This window comes from Mandrillus leucophaeus, unplaced genomic scaffold (genome assembly GCF_000951045.1).
Source record: "Mandrillus leucophaeus isolate KB7577 unplaced genomic scaffold, Mleu.le_1.0 Scaffold1453, whole genome shotgun sequence".
NCBI classification, from domain to species: Eukaryota; Metazoa; Chordata; class Mammalia; order Primates; family Cercopithecidae; genus Mandrillus; species Mandrillus leucophaeus.
The window spans coordinates 85,852-105,332 of NW_012101425.1; the positions used below are offsets into that span (position 1 = coordinate 85,852).

General features: G+C 32.5%; 1 protein-coding gene across 3 annotated transcripts in view; it reads left to right on the plus strand.

The window, feature by feature from the left end:
- The window catches only part of CHIC1 (cysteine-rich hydrophobic domain 1), a 117,247-nt gene that overhangs the window by 5,273 nt on the left and 92,493 nt on the right, over nucleotides 1–19,481 (plus strand). For all 3 annotated transcript variants that reach the window (XM_011974452.1, XM_011974453.1, XM_011974454.1), the window contains exons 2-3: nucleotides 9,041–9,095; nucleotides 16,027–16,182. In XM_011974452.1, coding sequence (XP_011829842.1) covers nucleotides 9,041–9,095; nucleotides 16,027–16,182 — 211 coding nt within the window. The remainder of the gene's footprint in view (nucleotides 1–9,040; nucleotides 9,096–16,026; nucleotides 16,183–19,481) is intronic.

The window sequence follows — 19,481 nt, forward strand, 5'->3', positions numbered from 1 at the left end:
TTAGGAGATCTTTTTCCAAATTTTAAAAAATATGATTATGTTAACTCTTACAGATTTGAGACTATAGAAACAGAAATAATGAAATGTCTCTTGGAAGTATTGTGCTTCAAAAATACTGTACATCTGAATAATATAACAGTATCACATTTCTTCTTGATATTTTTAGGATAAATATTTGGATCTAATGTATTGAAATACAGAAAAAAACATTCCATCACATGAGGTTGTTTTCCTTATAGACATATACCACCCTCTTTATATTACTTAAAATATATAGATATTTACCATTACACCTGCATGAAAATTAGTAGAGACAACATATTACTAATTCGCAGAGGCTCATAAAATTCTCATTAAAATTAAGAAAGCTGAAGTTATTAGATTATAGAATTGACAAAGATGGCCAATTTTGCCAAAGTGCATTTCTCCAAAAACTTAGCAATACAAATATTGATACTTCTCAAATCAGGGAATGGAATGCCTTTTCTGTAACAGTTGTCTGAGAAATTACAGTGATGCATTGTTAATTTGTTTTTATGTAAGGTGAAGTTTTTTAAGGTTTTAGGCTTTGAGAATATTGAAGCCATGGTAACTTGCCATTATATAGTATGGGAAGACATTTTTCTCATATAAAATATTAAAGAGATTTAACTAGGATCTTTTAAAAATCTCCTTTTATTTTGTGGCATAGCCTTTTCCTTGGTGTAGCAAATAGAGTTCAGTGCACATGCTTCAGAATCAGTATTACTATAAGTGCATGGTTTTCTAGTGAAGTCATGTCTTATTGGCAGAATTTTACCACATTTTCTTAAACTGAGTACGTGAACTTTAATTTGTGCAAGATTTTGAAAGGCTGGTATATGGCCATTTTCAAATATGAAAAATGGTGAGAGGTATGGGGAGGGAGAGAAAAGGGAAGAGGAAGTGAGAGTATAGATCCTTTGCCTCGGTTTCCTTTACTTCAAAGAATTTGTCTAAGAAATTAAAAATATGGGCATTGAAGACACTTGACGAAGAAAATACAATCATTGAGAACTACCAGCTGGGTCAGCTTCAAACGTACAATAGGTTCTATATTTAATGAAGTTGATAAAATGATAGTGTGAGCACTTCCTAAGTGCCTGCTGAGCCCCACATCTTGGCTAATATCTACCACTGATCAGTAATAAGTAGATAAGTTTGTCTAGCCTCTCTGGACTCATAATTCTTAACTTAATGGTTTGTTTATGAAACCCAGCTGAGGTGTTTATTCAGCAGCAGCCATTTCAACATTTCCTAGTAGCTGCTAAGTGAAATGTACCTAAAGTTATTTGAGTTAAGTATTTTTTTAGTGTGCTGAGTCTATAAAAGGGAAAGTTAAGGGAAAAAAATGTCTTATAGGCAAGAACAAGATTGCTGCTGCCTATTAGCCAAAACTATGAGAGTATCAAGCCTACTTTGCCTTTCTTCATACTTTTTATATGGATATATGTAGGTCATAAGGGAGTAATTTAAGAAATAAAGCAACACTTTAGTTACCATTTCTAATATATTTTTTATATTTTAGAAAAGGAAATCCCTTTATATATTGGAGAAGAAAGTTAGTAATGTGAATATAGCAAGTATTTCTCTAGAACTTGAGCACTGGGCTAAACACTGTGAAGAACACAGAGAAAACGAAGTATAGGCTTTGCTTTACAAAGCTAACAGGAAAATTGCCTTTAAGATATTGATATGGAGCAGCAAGGAATAAAAGACAACATTTTGTTAACTGTTGAATTGTATAGTGCACATTAGAAGTGGCCGTGAGTATTTAGATAAAGAAGGAATCCATGAAGGCTTTGACATTGAAGGCATTACAGTAGGGGTTGGAACTTGAGCCTTGAAGGCTGAGTAGGACTTAGACTTAAACTTCGGAGAGGAAGCAAGGAGAACCACATGAGCAAGGACAAGAGCCAATGTAGCAGTGACAATGGAAAGGAAGGGATCATTATGAGAATGATTTCAAAGGAGCAAATAACATGATTTAGGGACCACCTGGCTGTAAGCAAGATGCAAAACATAGGAGAGGGAGGGTGCGAATATGATACCAAGGTATAGGTTAAAGGAAGAGAGTAATGTGCCATTGATAGAGATGAATTTGAAAGGGGGAACCAGGTTCCAAGAAAATATAACATTTAGTTTTAGGCAGGTTTCACTTAAGGTGGTATTATTTTGTGGCAAGATGTCCAAACAGAAATTTTCAGTATACAATTAAAGATGAGGGACCAGAGCATGTACGAAAATATATTACTAGAGCTATAGATATGATGATTGTTAACAGAGAAAAATGATTGTCAAAGTTGTCAAATACAGATGAACTTTTATAGTTTGCTTAGAAAGAAAAGCAGAAGACTAAAAACTAAATTTTGGAAGAACTATGGAGTCTGAGGGCAGAATGAAAGAATGGGAGTGTTAGGAAGGGAGTTATCAACAGTGTCACAGCTGCAAACAAAGTCAACTGAAAAAGTTCTGAGAAGACATTGAATTTGGCAATAAACAAGACAAGATGGACTTGTCATTTTGAGTAAATTTACTGAATAAGAGATTATTTTCAGCAAAATGACAGTATCAAAAATCAAGTTTCAAAATTTCTTAAGAAAGGAGGTATTAGGGAAATGGAAGCAGTGGACAGTTCATTTGTCTGGTGATAAGTGAAAAGAGGGAATAGTAAAGCTAAGAATTTTTAAAACAATAAAAATAATACATACATTTTGAAGGATATATCTGTCTGTATTGACTGCATATTTGATATCTAGTAGGGGAATGACAGCTGGCAAAAGCTAAATTAGCAGCAATTGCTAATCAAGGTAGGAACATGTTACTGATGTTGCATCTATAAGGCATTTAGACAAGATGTGGAAATAGAGGTCTACTTAAAATAATCATATCTACTTTCTAAAAATGAAAACTACATCTATGTGTTTGTACAATAAGAATTTACTCTTCGTGTAATAATGAATTGCATCTTTTCACTAGTGATAAAGTCACTACTTCACTCACTGAATAGATTTAAATAAAATATGTTTCTTATAATATTAAATATTTGTTATTGATTGCTGAAGCAAATAATTACAAATAAGTTTAATATTAGAATGTCAGTTTCTCAAGCAGCAGATGAAGATTGCCGTAAAAATTCATGCATAATGGTGTCCCACCTTGTTTTCAGTTTAGCTATACTCTTGTGTCTGTGTATTGATTTAAAGGGAATATGTATTTGTATATAATATTCTCATTACATGTTGTACTGACACACCTGAACAGAATTAATGAAGGATTTTTTAAATGTAGTTAAAATCTTTTTTCAATTGCTAATTTATTTACTCGACTATTTTAAAATACAAAATTTGTTTCAAAATACATTTTAAACATACATAATATAGTGTATTTATGTACAGGTATGTATCTTGCTACTAGCTGCTAAATATAGAGAGTTTTTGTGCTTAAAACTGCACGTGTCCTTGAAAATGAGTTATTAGTATAAATGATACAAGGACAATATGAAATTCCTGTATAGAGGTTATTTTTTTCTTTGTCAACTTTTAGATTTGGGGGATACATGTGCAGTTTCATTACAAAGCTGTATTACGTGATGCTGAGGTTTGGGGTACAATTGAACCCATCACCCAGGTAGTGAGCATAGTACCCAACAGGGAGTTTTACAACCCTTACTCACCTCCCTTCTTCCCACTTCGTGTAGTCCACAGTGTCTCTCATTCCCATCTTTATGTTCATGTGTACTTAATGTTTAGCTCCCACTTATAAGTGAGAACATGCGATATTTGGTTTTGTGTTTCTGTGTTAATTCATTTAGGATAATGGCCTCCAGCTGCATCCATGTTACTGCAAAGAACATGATTTTGTTCTTTTTTATGGCTGCATAGGATTCCATGGTGTATATGTTCCTTATTTTCTTTAGTCCGTCATTGATGGACCCGTAGGTCAATTCCATATCCTTGCTGCTATGAATAATGCTGCGATGAGCATATGGTCACGTGTGTAATTTTGGTAGAACAATGTATCTTCCCTTGGGTATACACCCAGTAATGGAATTGCTGGTTCAAATGGTAGTTCTATTTTTGATTCTTTGAGAAATCTCCAAACTGCTTTCTACAGTAGCTGAAATAATTTAAATTCCCACCAATGTTGTATAAGCATCCCCTTTTCTCAGCAGTCCTGCCAACATCTGTTATTTTTTACTTTTTAATAATTGCCATTCTGACTGGCATGAAATGTAGTTTTGATTTGTATTTCTCTAATGACTGGTGATGATGAGCATTTTTTCATATGTTTGTTGGCCCCTTATATGTGTTTTTTTGAGAAATGTGTCTTCCTGCCCTTTGCCCACTTTTTGATGAGGCTATTTGTTTAGTGCTTATTGAATTATTTAAATTCCTAATAGATTCTGTATATTATACCTTTGTTGATGCATGGATAGTGGATGTTTTCTCCCATTCTGTATGTTGTCTGTTTATTGATAATTTCTTTTGTTGTGCAGAAGCTCTTTAGGTTAACTAGGTCTTAATAATTTTTGTTTTTGTTGCAGTTGCTTTTAAAGACTTAATCATGAATCCTTTGCCAAGGCCAATGTTGGGAAGGGTGTTTCCCAGGTTTTCTTCTAGGATTTTTATAATTTGAAGTCTTATATTTAGGTACTTACTCCATCTTGAGTTAATTTGTGTATATCATGACAGGTAGTGTTCCAGCTTAATTTTTCTGTATATGGCTGGCCAGTTATCCCAGCTCCATTTATTGAACAGAGGTGCCTTTCTCTATTACTCACATTTGTCAGTTTTGTCAAGGATCAGATGGTAGTAGGTGTGCAGCTTTATTTCTGTGGTCTATTCTGTTCCATTGGTCTATGTGTGTTTTTGTGCCAGTCCCATGCTGTTTTGGTTACTATACCCTTGTAGTATAGTTTGAAGTCAGGTAATATGATGCCTCTGGCTTTGTTATTTTTGTTTGGGATTGCTTTGTCTATTTAGGTCCTTTTTTGTTTCTATATGAATTGTTGAATAGTTGTTTCTAATTCCATGAAGAATGATGTTTGTAGTTTGACAGGTATAGCATTGAATCTTTGAATTGCTTTGGGCAGTATGGCCATTTTTATGTTATTGATTCTTCCAATCCGTAAGCATGAAATATCTTTCCATTTGTTTCTGTCATCTCTGATTTCTTTCAGCAGTGTTTTATAGTTCTCCTTGTAGACATTTTTCACCTTCTTGGTTAGATGTATTCCTAGGGTTTTTGTTTTGTTTTCTTTGTTTGTTTGTTTGTTTGACTATTGCAAATGGGATGCCATTCTTGATTTGGCTCTCAGCTTAAATATTGTTGGTGTATAGAAATTCTACTGACTTTTGTACATTGATTTTATTTCCTGAAACTTTAGTGAAGTTTTTTCTTTATCAGTTCAAGGAGCCTTTTGGCTAGTCTTTAGGGATTTCTAGGTGTAGAATCATATTGTCTGCAAAAAGAGATCGTTTGACTTCTTCTTTTCCTGTTTGCATGCCTTTTTTTCTTTCTCTTGCCTGACTGCTCTGAGTAGTACTTGCAGTATTATGTTGAAAAGGAGTGGTGAGAGTGGACATTTTTTTTCTTGTTCCAGTTCTCAAGGGGAATGGTTCCAGCTTTTGCCTGTTGGGTATGATGGTGACTGTGGGTTTCTCATACATAGCTCTTATTATTTTGAGGTACATTCTTTTGATGGTTAGTTTGTTGAGGGTTTTATCATGAAGGGATATTGAATTTTATCGAAAGCTTTTTCTGTGCCTATTAAGATGATCTTTTCTTTGTTGTTTTTAATCCTGTTTATGTGGTAAATTACATTTATTGATTTGTGTATGTTGAACCAACCTTGCATCCCAGGAATAAAGGCTCTTTGATCGTGGCGAATTAACTTTTTGATGTGCTGCTGGATTCGGATTGCTAGTATTTTGTTGAGGATGTTTGTGTCTATGTTCGTCAGGGATATTGGCCAGTAGTTTTCTTATTTTCCTTCTTTCTCTGCCAGCTTTTCCTCTAAGGATGATGCTAGCTTCATAGGATGAGTTGGGAAGGAGTCCTTCCTTTTCAATTTTTTGGAATCGTTTCAGTAGGATTGGTACCAGCTCTTCTTTGTACATCTAATAGAATTTGGTTGTGAATCAGTATGGTCTTGAGCTTTTTTTTGGTTGGTTGGTGTTTTATTTCTGATTCAATTTTGGAACTTGTTCTGTTTAGGGCTTCAAATCTTCCTGATTCAATTTTGGGAGCTTGTATGTTTCCAGAATTTTACCCATTTCCTCCAGATTTTGGATTTTGTGTACTAGATGTTCATAATAGTTATCTGAAGATTTTTTGTATTTCTGTGGGATCGGTTGTAATGTCATCTTTGTTATTTCTGATTGCTCTTATTTGGATCTTCTCTCTTTTTTCTTTGTTAATCTAGCTAGCAGTCTGTAAATCGTGTTTATTCTTTCAAAGAACCAACTTTTGGTTTCATTGATATTTTATGTGGATTTTTGGTTCTCAGATTTTCTTCTGCTAGCTCTGGGGTTATTTTGTTCTTGTTTTCCCAGTTCCTCTAGTTCTTGCACAGAGTTTTAATCAGACATTGATTCTTAACATTTCTTTAAAGTGACCCTACAACCAAGTGCCATAAATCAGTTAAATAGTACAGTAGTTTATTATTCAACAAACATTTTTCAACACTGATTAGATTTCATTATGCTGCTAGGTATAATAGAAAACAGCAAAATAAATAACCCATAGTTCCTGTTCTCAAGGAACTTAATATAGGATAAAATAAGGATTTTGGGGATCAACATTGGAGTTTTGGTTTTCCCCACTTAATACATGACTGTGGGCAAGTCATTTAATTTATTTTTTGAATTTTTTTCTGGATGTTAGCTTCTTTGTCTTTAAAATGGGGTTGACAATACTTCTCTTGAAGACTTTTAAAGCGTAAAAGTAATGTAGAGTCATGTGTCACTTAACAATGGGGATACCTCCTAAGAAATGCATTGTTAGGCAATTTTATCATTGTGTGAACATCACAGAGTATACTTACACAAACCTAGATGGCATAGCCTAGTGCACACCTAAGCTATATGGTAAGCCTGTTGCGCCTAGGCTACAAACCTGTACAGCATGTGACTATACTGATTACTATAGGCAATTGTAGCACAATGGTAAGTATTTGGGTATCTAAACATAGAAAAAGTACAGAGAAAATATAATATAAAAGACAAAAAATGTTATACCTTTAATAGGTCACTTACCATGAATAGATCTTGAAGGACCAGAAGTTGCTATGTGTTAGTGAGTGAGTGAGTGAGTGGTAAGTGAATGTGAAGACCCAGGATATTACTGTACACTACTGTAGAATTTGTAAATACCATATACTTAGGCTACAATAAATTTATTTTCAAATGCTATTCTCTGTTCAATAATAAATTAACCTTAGCTTACTATAACTTTTTAATTGTATAAACTGTTCAATTTTTAGAAACTCGTTGACTCTTTTGTAATAATACTTAGCTTAAAACACAAACACATTGTACAGCTGTACAAAAATATTTTCTTTATATCCTTATTCTATTAATTTTTTTTTTACTTTTTAAACTTTTTTGTTAAAATCTAAGACACAAACACACACATTAGCCTAGGTCTACACAGGGTCACGATCATCAATATCACTTCCACGTTCACAGCTTATCCCATTGGAAAGTCTTTAGGGACAATAATAACACAGAGCTGTCATCTCCTGTGATAACAGTACCTTCTAGAATACTTCTAAAAGGGCCTGCCTGAGGCTACTTTACAGTTAACTTTTTGTTAGAAGAGGGAATATATTCTAAAATAACAATAAAAAGTATAGTATAATAAATACATAAGCCAGTAACGGTCATTTGTTATTATCATCATGTATTATGTATTGTATGTAATTGTATGTGCTATACTTTTCTATGGTGGCAAAGTAAGTTTGTTTATACCAGCATCACCACAAACGTGTGTAATATATTGTACTACGATGTTATGAAGGCTATGACTATGACAGTATAAGGGCTATGGCAACATTAGGAAATAGAAATTTTTTAGCTCCTGTATAATCTTATGGGACCACCATCATATATGCAGTCTATCTTTGAAACATGTTATGTAGCATGTGACTATATTTAGTTAGCACAGTGTCTAGCCCATGGTAAGTACATAGTTATTAGTAGCTGTTACTGTTATTGCCCACCTCATATGGAGTTCTCAGTAAATGTTACTGTCTTTTCCTTTTTGCTTACAACCTATCCTCCACTAATGTAAACTTGTAGTTAATATGAAATAGTATCATCTAACATTCAGGAAGTGACCTTTGTTATCCCTGAAATCAACAAGCAAGTGAGCAAAGCCTCATAAAATTCATTTTGACTTCTTAATGCAGATTTCACTGAGTGTACTGGAAAAGAGAGTTTTCAAGTCTGGAATCTGTTTTCTCAAAACTGGTTGAGCACAAACGTGAAAGCCATTCATAAGGATTAAACTTTGAGTATCTGAATAGTAACTGGTCACAAGTGGTCAAACTCTGTAGTTCCAAAGGCTGTATTAATTGTGGAGGGGTAGTTTTTATTAGGAACATTTGCATACATACACAAAAGTGGAAAGAATAGTATAATGAAATCCCACACAGTACCCATAATCCAGCTCCAACAGTTATCAACTGAAGTAGGTTTTAACTGAAACATTTCAGTTAAAAATGGACATTTCCAGCTCAATATGTGTTTCTTTAACTTATTATTTTTTAATCCTACGTCATGGGTTGAGTTAGAATCCCACTTTAATGTTTGCTTTTTGTTAAGCTTTTTAAAAATTAGTTTGGATTAATAATCAAAGATTTGCTTTCTATAAATATCATATAAAAAATTTTTCAGGGCACATTTTTAAATCAAAAGGCCAAAAGAAAAATGCATAGGTTTATAACTTTTTTTTTTACAAAAAGGAAATATTTAAATATGCTGGGTAGAACATATTTTGTTCTGTCTTTGTTTTGAAGGTTTGGCTTGAGCAACAAGTTTGATACTGAATTTCCCTCCGTTCTAACAGGGAAGGTAAGTGAGAATTTGCTTTGAAGTTTTCAGTTCTAAAGCATTGTTGTATGGCTTACTCATTGTTATGACAAATGCTTTGAATCATTGTTAATGAAGTCAAGTAATAGGAGGCCTCAGTAGTTGGAAGCTGTGTTTATAGTGTCTGAAAGCTGTTGCCATGGCTACCAGCCTCTGACCAGTTATTTTGTTCATTGTCCATTAATGCTAGCCATTATTTATTTATCCATTCAGCTTTTTCACTTTTGCATTTTTTTTTCTCAGCATAGGTAGCTATAATTGTTTTTATTTGGGTCATTAATTTCCAGTGTTTTTAGAGTTAAAGTTATTTTTTTAACTGTATCACTACTATTAATTTTTAAAGTACCATATGGTATGATTTGTTATACATGAAAATAATTAAATTTTTTATTAGATGTTTTTCTGACTTTTAGATAGTTTGAGTTAGTAAGATTGGACTCACTGTAATAAATTAGTACCTTTCTAGTCCCTGGTTTTCTACATTGAGTAGTAGTTTCTAGTAAATTCATAGATTTACTAGGATTCAAAACTATAAATTTAAAAACCTAATGCACAGCCTGATTACTATAGTTGATAATACTGTATTATACACTGGAAATTTGCTGAGAGTAGATTTCAGGTGTTCTTATCACAAAATAACAAAAAGGTGACCGTGAGGAGATGGATATGCTAATGTGTTTGACTAGTAATCATTTTACTGTGTATATGTATATCAAAACATCATGTTGTACACCTTAAATATATACAGTTTTTAAAAAGAAACAATATTTGGAAGATCATCTTATGACAATAATGTGAACTTTCTATCCCAAAGGAAAAGGCTCTGCCTAAGGCAAAAAGTTATTTATATATGTTTGTTACTTGAGCAATTGTAGAAGAGGAGAGAAAAACCATTGTAATATAGAATACTCAATCATTGCCAAATAGTTAACAGTTGAAAGCTTGGATAGCTAAAAAGATGATTAGGGGTTAAAGGAAATTAACTTTTTGTATTTTGAAGCCTTTAAATTAAATATATTTAATTTTAGTGCTAGAATAATGGTATTTGTCAGTATAGATTTTGGTCATGTTTTAAAATTATCTCATCTAACAGGTTTTTTATTCTATTGTAGCATCAATTATTCTCATATTGTTGGTGAGAAAAGCAAAATGAAAATCAGTGTGTTTAGTATGTGTAATAAATTGGAGAAATAAGTCCTTTAATAAATGTATTTTTACATAAAGAAATTCTAGAGAGATACTCATGAAACTAATAAAAGTTATTACCTTTGATGGGAGAAGAGGAATGAGATGGATGGAGGCAAGGGTAAGGATGAGACTTTTCTGTATATCTTTTAGTATTGCTTTCATTTTTAAACCGTGTGACTATATTGCCTTTTGAACTTTAATTTATTCTTAATTCAATGTCCCTTGTTCTAAACTCTTTGAGAACCAGAAAAGATGCTTCTACTGACATTTGCTTATTTTTGTCATGCATTTTCCAACTGTGTATTCTTTTTGCTTTTGGTCTAATCACAATCTTCCCCCCAGCCTCTTTGGGGGAGTAGACAGCAGACCTATTTCTTTTTTCAAGGAACATCTTTGAAATCATAAGAAATTCTGTTTAATTTAACCCTGCAAGGTATGTTACACTTTATTTGCTTTGTTTTCCCCTTGAAAAATGGGAGGTAGCTTGAGATAAAATATAGTAGTTAAACAAGCTTTGCAGTCAAATCTGGGTTGGAATCCAAGTTCTGTCACTTACCGTGTGGCCTTGGGCAGGTCACTTCTCTGAGCCTCAGTTCTTATGTGAAAAATAGAGATGATGCTGATAGTTACCTCACTTTTTAATTTAAGAGTTAAATGAGAGAGCATATATTAAATTCCTAGTATTCTGTCATGTACTTATTAGCTTCCCAATGTTAGTTTGTAGTTGCTGTTGACTATTCTTCATCATTGTATTGTAGTTTCACCCTGGTTGCTTTTCATTTTACTCACTGGCTTTCAATTTTTCATTGCTTTTGCAATTTTTCTTCATCTAATTCTGAGAGAATACATTATTATTCTCTGGTCTCACCGCTAATTTGTTCTGTTGACTGTTGATCTTTTCTGTCTCTTCTGAGGTATAATATCAAATCATTCCACTGAATACTAAACAGGTGGTCATAGTTCCTGGCTAAGTTAGCCTTAGAAAATATGTGGCCATTTAACATTTTAGGACACAAAGAACCCTTTGGTGTGAGATTTTGGCTCACTCTTTAGTACGTTCTACCTTCCTATCCTGGTGAATTGGAATAATTTACCAATTGAAGCAGCAGCCTAGACTTAGATTTGTCTTATATGAATTAATCATAAATGTTTTTTTCAAATGAATAAAGTAGCTATGGAAATATATCTTGAATAATAATGTATTTTTGTAGAAAGATGGTAAATTCATTATTAAAATTAAAAAGAAAGTGAATTATAAGAACTTCAGTAAAAAACTTATTCTTCATGTTTCCTTTGATGCTGCTGCATGTATTGTAGGTGTAGTTATATCCAACTTTACCATTGGCTGAGTTTGAAATACAGGTCCAAGAAATTCTAGAAATGAATTATCTAAAAAATACGCCAGTGTATAAAATTCCCAGGCATACAAATTATCTATTTTCGAAATTGGCCTATTTTATATGCTCAAGGAATCTTCAGAATATCTTTTCACACCTTCTCATTTATTTACAAGCCTTCTGAAACTAAAAATTCCAGTGGCCCCAAAGGTAGTAGACTGTTTTAAACTAGAGGAGTAAGAAAGAATAACAAGCTGCTCTTGGTATGCGCTCACACAGCCTAAATTATCTGGATATGAGCTGCTCATAAAGATATCCATTCTTTTCAAGTGATTGTTTTTGTAGCACATTATTGTAATGACTTGAGTATTTATTTAAGTGTACATTATGTATAGTGTACAAAATTTATCATGTGTTGGATAAGGTATAAATTATAACTGTGATATTTTTCTTAGCATGTGTTTGGTGATGGGAAAAACGCTAAAAGGAATTCTGAAGACCTGATTTTTGAAAGTCACATGGTGGTAACATTAGCTTTATTCATTTTCTCCTTGAGATAATTTTTCTCCGACTGGTACTTTCATTTGTATATGTTCCTTTGCATTATCAAAATGCTTCTCAAATAACTGGAGAGAAAAGGCAAATATTATTCATGTGTATCTGAGGAAAAAAATAAAAGAAAAAAGGTCTAAATTCGAGACTTAACAGCTCTTACATTAAAATATTTTTAAATGAATAACCGTGACAGCTAAAGTAGAAAAAAAGTCTACCTTTTACGAAATCCAAAATCAGTCTTCCAATATGAATGCAATTCTAAATAGTTTTTATGCCTGCCTGAGCTAAGCAAAATTGCAGAGGGAAGTCTGAAAACCTCAAAAAACAATTTTGACAAGCTCTGTGGCTCAATTTTAATTTTTTGCTTCTTATGTGTTAATGCTTTTAGTGCAAACAAAAAGATAACCTTTTATTTTAAGTGCAGAAAAGATTTTTTCCGTATTTCATATCGAGCAGATGTATACACACAGATTCTAGTGACCAGAAAATAAAAGAACCACAGAAATTTAGAAAAGAAAGTAAAGCTTTTGGCCCTCAGCTTGAAACAATTAAACCGTGTTATAGGGAGACTAGTGTGCAGTGTTTGGGGATTGTAAGCAATAAAAATCGACCTTTACTATTGTGATACAGTATGACACCTGATTGATAGGATTGTGTTCCCCATGATTGAAGGAAGCAGATCAGACCTGCTGGGGTTTCCTTAGAGTTTCTTCTGTTTACAGAGTCTCTTGCATCCTGTTATAAAATATTATGACCCTTTACCCCACCTTTATGGTGTGGTTTTCTTTTTTCATTCCAAGAAAGCCAAAAGAAATGAAATGTTTCTTTACAACCTACTGTTCAGTTAGAAAGTAAGGGTCTTCTACTATCTAACCTTCATTGCTAGAGATACTCAATTATATGAAAGTAAATGAGTAAAATGTTAACCTGATCCTACACAGTTAACTAAACGTTTCTTTCACGTTGTTTAAAATTGAGTAAACTAATTATCACTTCTTATGTCTTTAGCCCTGTTTTATGACTTTTACTGTTACTCAAATACAGATTTCTTTCAAAGGCAATCCTGTCCTCCTTTTAAAGTCAAAATGCAGATGTTAGTTTATTGTTTGAAACTCTAGTAAAAGCTTTTCTTTTCAATATATTTGTCTTATGACCTCAAAACATTTGAATTCTCATTTTTAGTAACTTGAATATTTTAGTTTTTAATTTGTCCATGGTAAGAAAATAGAAATTGAGACTATTAAATGTTAAAAAGAAGAAAGTGTTGGCGGGAAAGAAGGAAAATGACCACATATTTAGGTAATGTTTTGTTTTCAATTCCAGAAGCATATAATAAAAGGCAAATTTTATAACAAATTTTATATACCTCAGCATACAATTTATTTTATTCACAATGTTTGAAATAAAAAGCCAGTTTTCTCTTCCCTCTTTTATTCTCTAGCTTTTGTCTCCGTCAGTCTTCTAACACTATTCATCCCTGGTAGAAGTGGAGCTTTCTTTTCTAAGGCTCCTTATAAACAATTTTTTTTTCTTTTGGACTGACTCATTTCTGCACCTTTTAGTTTTATTTTTTAACATCTGTGTTTGTACTTACTTTTTAAATAAAAATGTAAATTCCAGTTACAAACATTTAAATTTGTAAATGGACAGATTTAATAATTTTATGATTTGCATGAGTTTATATCAAAATTTACCATGTTTAAAAAACATATTCTGGATACATAATTTAAAGAGAGTTGACAGTAATGTAATATAGATTAAAGCTAAATATGTACATATTTTTTCTTTATTTTAACTTCTATTTGGTTGCTCAGTGATTCCCTAGGAGAAAAGAAGTTGAATATTGCTGTTGGAGAGGTAAATCTCAAGATAGAAACTTGGTACCTTGTTTTTAGAAAGAAGAGCTTTTTTGTTTTTGTTTTTGTTTTTGTTTTGCTGAAGAATTAAAGAGCATTGAATCTGAGTTTAACGTGCAGCAGATTATAAACAAATTATGCTTTTGTTTATAATATATAGGAAAACTATGGAATATTAATAGTTACTTGAGTAAACCCATTGCCTTCAGGTGAGATTTCATACAAAAGAGATCTGTTTCTTTTCTTTCTCCAAACCTTCTCAGAGACATGATTCATGGACTTTCTTTTTCAAAGCATTTTGGTCAGGAGGTTACTTCCAAGGATTAATTTACATTTTCTGTGACATATATAAAACGAAGATTATTATTCTCGTTTTATCAGTGGGAAACTGAAACTCAGAAAATTAAATGATTTTGGCTGGATTTTTCATAGCTAATAAGTAACTATAATTCAAGTCTCTTGATCTGTTTTTCAGTGTTTTTAGTTTGTCTTAGTGTGCTTAGTGCACTAAGTTTGTTTTTGTTAGTGTTTTCTAATTTCAATTATAAGGCAAGGCTCTCTGAATTTGTTTTCATATTTACTTGGAAATTTTGCCATTTAATTGGAATTCTTTGCACACAGTGATTGTCTTTATATCATGTTGCTGACAGTCTAGATGGAGAATGAAATTAGTTTACTTGCTCCGTGTAAACAAAGTTTTGAGCGTTATAATTTCACAACTATTGTTTGTTAACATATTAGTAAGAAAATCAGATTCATGGGCTAAGCAGTTAACCTTATTGAGTGACATGAACAATTCTAATAAAGCTTCTAATAAAGCTTATATTCTTAATGTTTAGCTTACTTTAGTGCTGAATTCTGTGATCATGTATTTTTATAACATTTGCTAATAGGTATATGTTTTATAGTGTTGATTAAGAGACAAAAATGTAATACATTGATTCCTCAAGTATAATTTTTATTTGGAATAGTGGTAGTAAAGCTCTATATTTTTGATTCCTAACCTGCTAATGTGGTTTTTATTTTATAGTACCTTACTTTTCCTAATAATTGCATAATTTTTGCTTTTGTAGCCAGATGCTAAAAGTTCTTTCGTAAACTTTATAGTCTGACAGCTTTCTAAATGAAAGAGAATCATTTTTGTAATCCAGAAATGTGATTTCACTGAAAGCAAAGTATTTTTAGTGTACGTTTGAATTTCATAACCTTCAAGCAGAATTTTTGGTATAAATCTAATTATTCCAGTCATGTGCATGCCTTTGAACTGACTTTGTCCTTGTTTACAGAGAAGCACAAGCAGCCACTTCCAGGAAAGGAGGTAGTAACTAGAAATATTAAACTTGTGTATTTAAAGACCTTTCAACTTTGAAAATTTACAGCAGTTCTGAGTCCATTTTATAATGAATATTAACAGGCCATTTTGAATGCAATCACTAGGCATTGTCTTTTGGTAGTGTAACTAACAGTGGCTAATGTTAAAATTGTTATATTGCAAATTTGCCAGGGAATAAGGGTTTGAGAGTTGCCTTTTTCAAAGTAATCCAGGAATATTGCCAAGGTCTAATTTTAATTGCATTTCCTCTAGTAGTATTTGGGTTTTTATTGTTGTGTTATGCTTCTAGTCTTACCCAGCTTTTACTCATAATGACTAGAGACTATCAATTATACTGCCTTGATAATGAGACTATTTGGTAAGAAAACAGCTTGAATGTTATCCTTTTCTGTCAAGTTTATTGCAGTCATTTTATTGGTGGTCATTTCAGAAGATTGTTTTTCAACATCAGGCTAAGTTCTATGAACATGAAATTATATTGTTGTGCTTTTCAGTGGCACCGTAGAGTGTGTGAACATATTTATGGGGAATATATCTATTTAGATATTTGTGATTCCTCAAATTATTTGTAATAAACGTTTTTCTTAGATTTAGAGATAGTGAAAAGCTGCCCACAAACTGTTAAAGATTATACCCTCTTGTAGGTGGCCCCAGAAGAATTTAAGACCAGCATTGGCCGTGTGAATGCATGTTTGAAAAAGGCTCTCCCGGTCAATGTGAAATGGCTGCTGTGTGGTTGTCTCTGCTGCTGTTGCACACTGGGTTGCAGCCTATGGCCTGTTATTTGTCTCAACAAAAGAGTGAGTAACTGTTTTATTGTATAATAATAATAATAACTAACATTTACGAAAACTTACTATGTGCTATGAACTCTTTTCAAGTACTTTACACAATTTATTTAATTCTTGTAACAATGCTATCTTTTTTTTAGAGATAAGGAAACTTGGGAACAGACACATTGTTATTTGTCCAACTTTTACCATTTAACATGGGTTCCCATCATTTCACATAAATGCAGTATAAGTTAAATACTAAGTAATTATAAATGTAAGTGGGCTACTTATTCTTTTTAAAATACTTGATGCTGTGACTTAAGGTATTTCCAAGTTATAGGTATAAAGGAGAGCTTCTGATCTGAAGAAAGGCAAAAGTGAGAGTAACCTACAAAGTTTGCAGGGCAAATCCTTAGTTTTAAACATGTTACAATAACATGCTAGCATAGCGTTACTACTTATGTCATAGATTTAAGAGTACTCTCTTAATCTTGTCTTCTTTAAAATTTCACTTTAGTTTTTGTGAATTTTTTCCTCTGGTGGGAAGAGACCTTTAAAACATTTCAATTGAAGCCAATGAGGAAAATTAATTCATTTTACCTAAAGTATTTTTCCTAGTACTGCATGAATGATTTCATTTAAACTTTTATATAATAAGTAGCCAACGAAATCAGATTCAAAATTATAGTGCCTTGTGGAAGAATAATTAGTGGTGCAGTTATTTTATTAAAGCCAAAAATATTCCCAAGAAGCACTCATTATTTTATCATCTCCATTCTTTTCTTGCCTGGTTTAATGTTTACTTCAAAAAGACAAATAATGAAATATTGCCAACTCTATGACTTTTTGAATGGAAAAGTTAAGCATTTTATTGATTCTGTTGGCAGTCACAAGTAGGTCAGAGCTTCACTTTAAACATTGCTTAGTTTATTGTTTGTCAAAGCAGATACAGTATTCTCAAATGGTTTTCTATAAATTAAAAAAAAAGCTGATAGCATAAATTCCTTTTCTTAATTGTCATATCTTACTTTTAAAAGCTAAATCAGTAGCTCCTACCCATCCCTATTATTTTTAAAGCCTCAGTATGAATTAATCATGTTTGAATTTCCCCTCATGTAAATACAGCTAATCTCAATTACTTAAGAACAGATTTTTTTTTTTTTTTTGGTTTCTGTATTATCCAGGACTGCCCTTTTTCTGATGACCTGTTTACACTTTGTCTATTTGTTAATACCTTCACCAGAAGGCCTGAAATAAGGAGAAACATTTTTTTTCAATTATTTGATTTTACTATCAATACTTTGAATAAAATATTCAATGGAAACTAAGATAATACTGATGCTCTGATCTCTGCTATCCTCCATTACTTTGGATAATTAAAAGCTCATAGTGAAGTTGAGGCATCAGTATATTCTAGTTCGCAAATCTGTCCATTTAAAAAATTTATTTAATATAGATTTATGAATTGTCATCCATGAGCCAAATACAGCCCACTCTGTTTTTAAACATTTTAAGCAGTTTACCAGCATTTAAACATTGGAATATTTAAAATTCATGATATCCAGCCTCTTGTAAAATCTAAAGATCTGGCAATACTGGACCCACATGGCTATATGTCAGCAGTTGGCTCTAAGTGGTGGCTGCTTCCTTTAAGTAGAACATACATTCTCTGGTTCATCTTAGAAACCACCGATAGTTTACATTATCTGCCTTGCTGTGTAAGCGTTATAGTTCACGGCCTCTGATTTTGTATGTGCCATGTTGTCAACACTATACTAGACCGCAAAACGTTAAGAACATGCTGGTAACCTTGTGCAAGTCACTGTTCTTTCTGTGTACTCAAGTTTTCTCACCTATAAAATCGAGATACTACTAGTTACTTTAAACATGGTTTTATGATGAAATTTAAAGCAACTCAAAGATGTCTGTCTACATGAAAAAATATAAAATATAATTAAGAATTTTTATACATTCACTACTGATTTTCTAATCTGTAAAATAAGTTGAATAGACTACAATAGTTTAATTGGAAGGATGATTTGCATTCATATAGTTCACATCCCTTATTTTACCGGTGTGGACATAAATCCAGAGAAGTGAAGTGACTTTCTCAGAGTCACATGGCAAATAGCCCAGCCACAAAAATAATCCTTGCTTTATTTTGTTTTTGTTTTTGTCTTTAACACTGCATTCTCTTGACTACATCGTGTTTCTTACATCAAATTGACTAGTCCTGAGACAAGAAATGTTCACATAAGTTGTATAATAAACAACCCACTGAATTTTAATTCTTTAGCAGTGAATAGAAAACCAAATAGTAAATATTTTAGTCTTTGTGGGCCAGAGGTCTCTGTTGCAACCACTTAACTATGGCATCGTCACATGTAAACAGCCATAACCATATGTAAGTGAGTGAACATTACTGTGTTCTCATAAAACTTTATTTACAAAAACAGGCAGCAAGCCAGATCTGGCCTATGGGCTGTTGTTTGACATCTTGCTATAGCCATCTCTAATTGGGTATCTAGCTTTATCCAAGTCATATCTCTGTTTGCTCACAAAATAAAATGGAAATAATAATGAAGATGCTATGTTAGCCAATTATTGAAAATGTTTCCAAGACAAGAATTTTTATGTAGATAGTCTGCCTTATAATTTTTTTGGCAGTATAATTCATGGGAATTTTCTCTAGCAAATTAGATGATAAAGAAAAGAAATATAGGTCAGAGTGCCTTGAGTTCCCCCTAATCTCTCTTGGCTCTGGTGGGATTTCACAGCTACATGATACATGAAATGAGGCTTTTCATTTACCTGTTCTTCTATATACCACTGAGCCAACTGTGATATCATAGTCAGTTTCAGCCCCAGTCGTGCTGTCACTCAAAATTTGAAATTACTTTTATCCTTTCCTTTTTTGCTTTAATACTTATTAAATTGAGAGAGATGGTCAGAGGAATGGACTACTTTCTGACTCATGACATGAATATGATGTTTCAGGAGACAGAGGTTGTAATTCACTGTCCTGATTGATTCTGTGTTTTTGTAGCTAATTATAAAAAGAAGGAAAAGCATATGATAGAAACAAATGCCCCATCCATACATTATGCCATTTGGAAAAGAAAATCAGTCTTTGCAATGAGAGACAAATAGTTCTGCCAAGAATTAAGCAAATTACATGTAATCTACGTGTAATTTAGGTCTTACATAAAATACATTTTGTGCTCTTGGTCAAAGACAACATGCATAAAGCAAGTGCATTGAGTATTATAACTTGGTCATAGACTGCCTTTTCCTTACTATCTTTGAACCTTTAATTTATGTGTCAA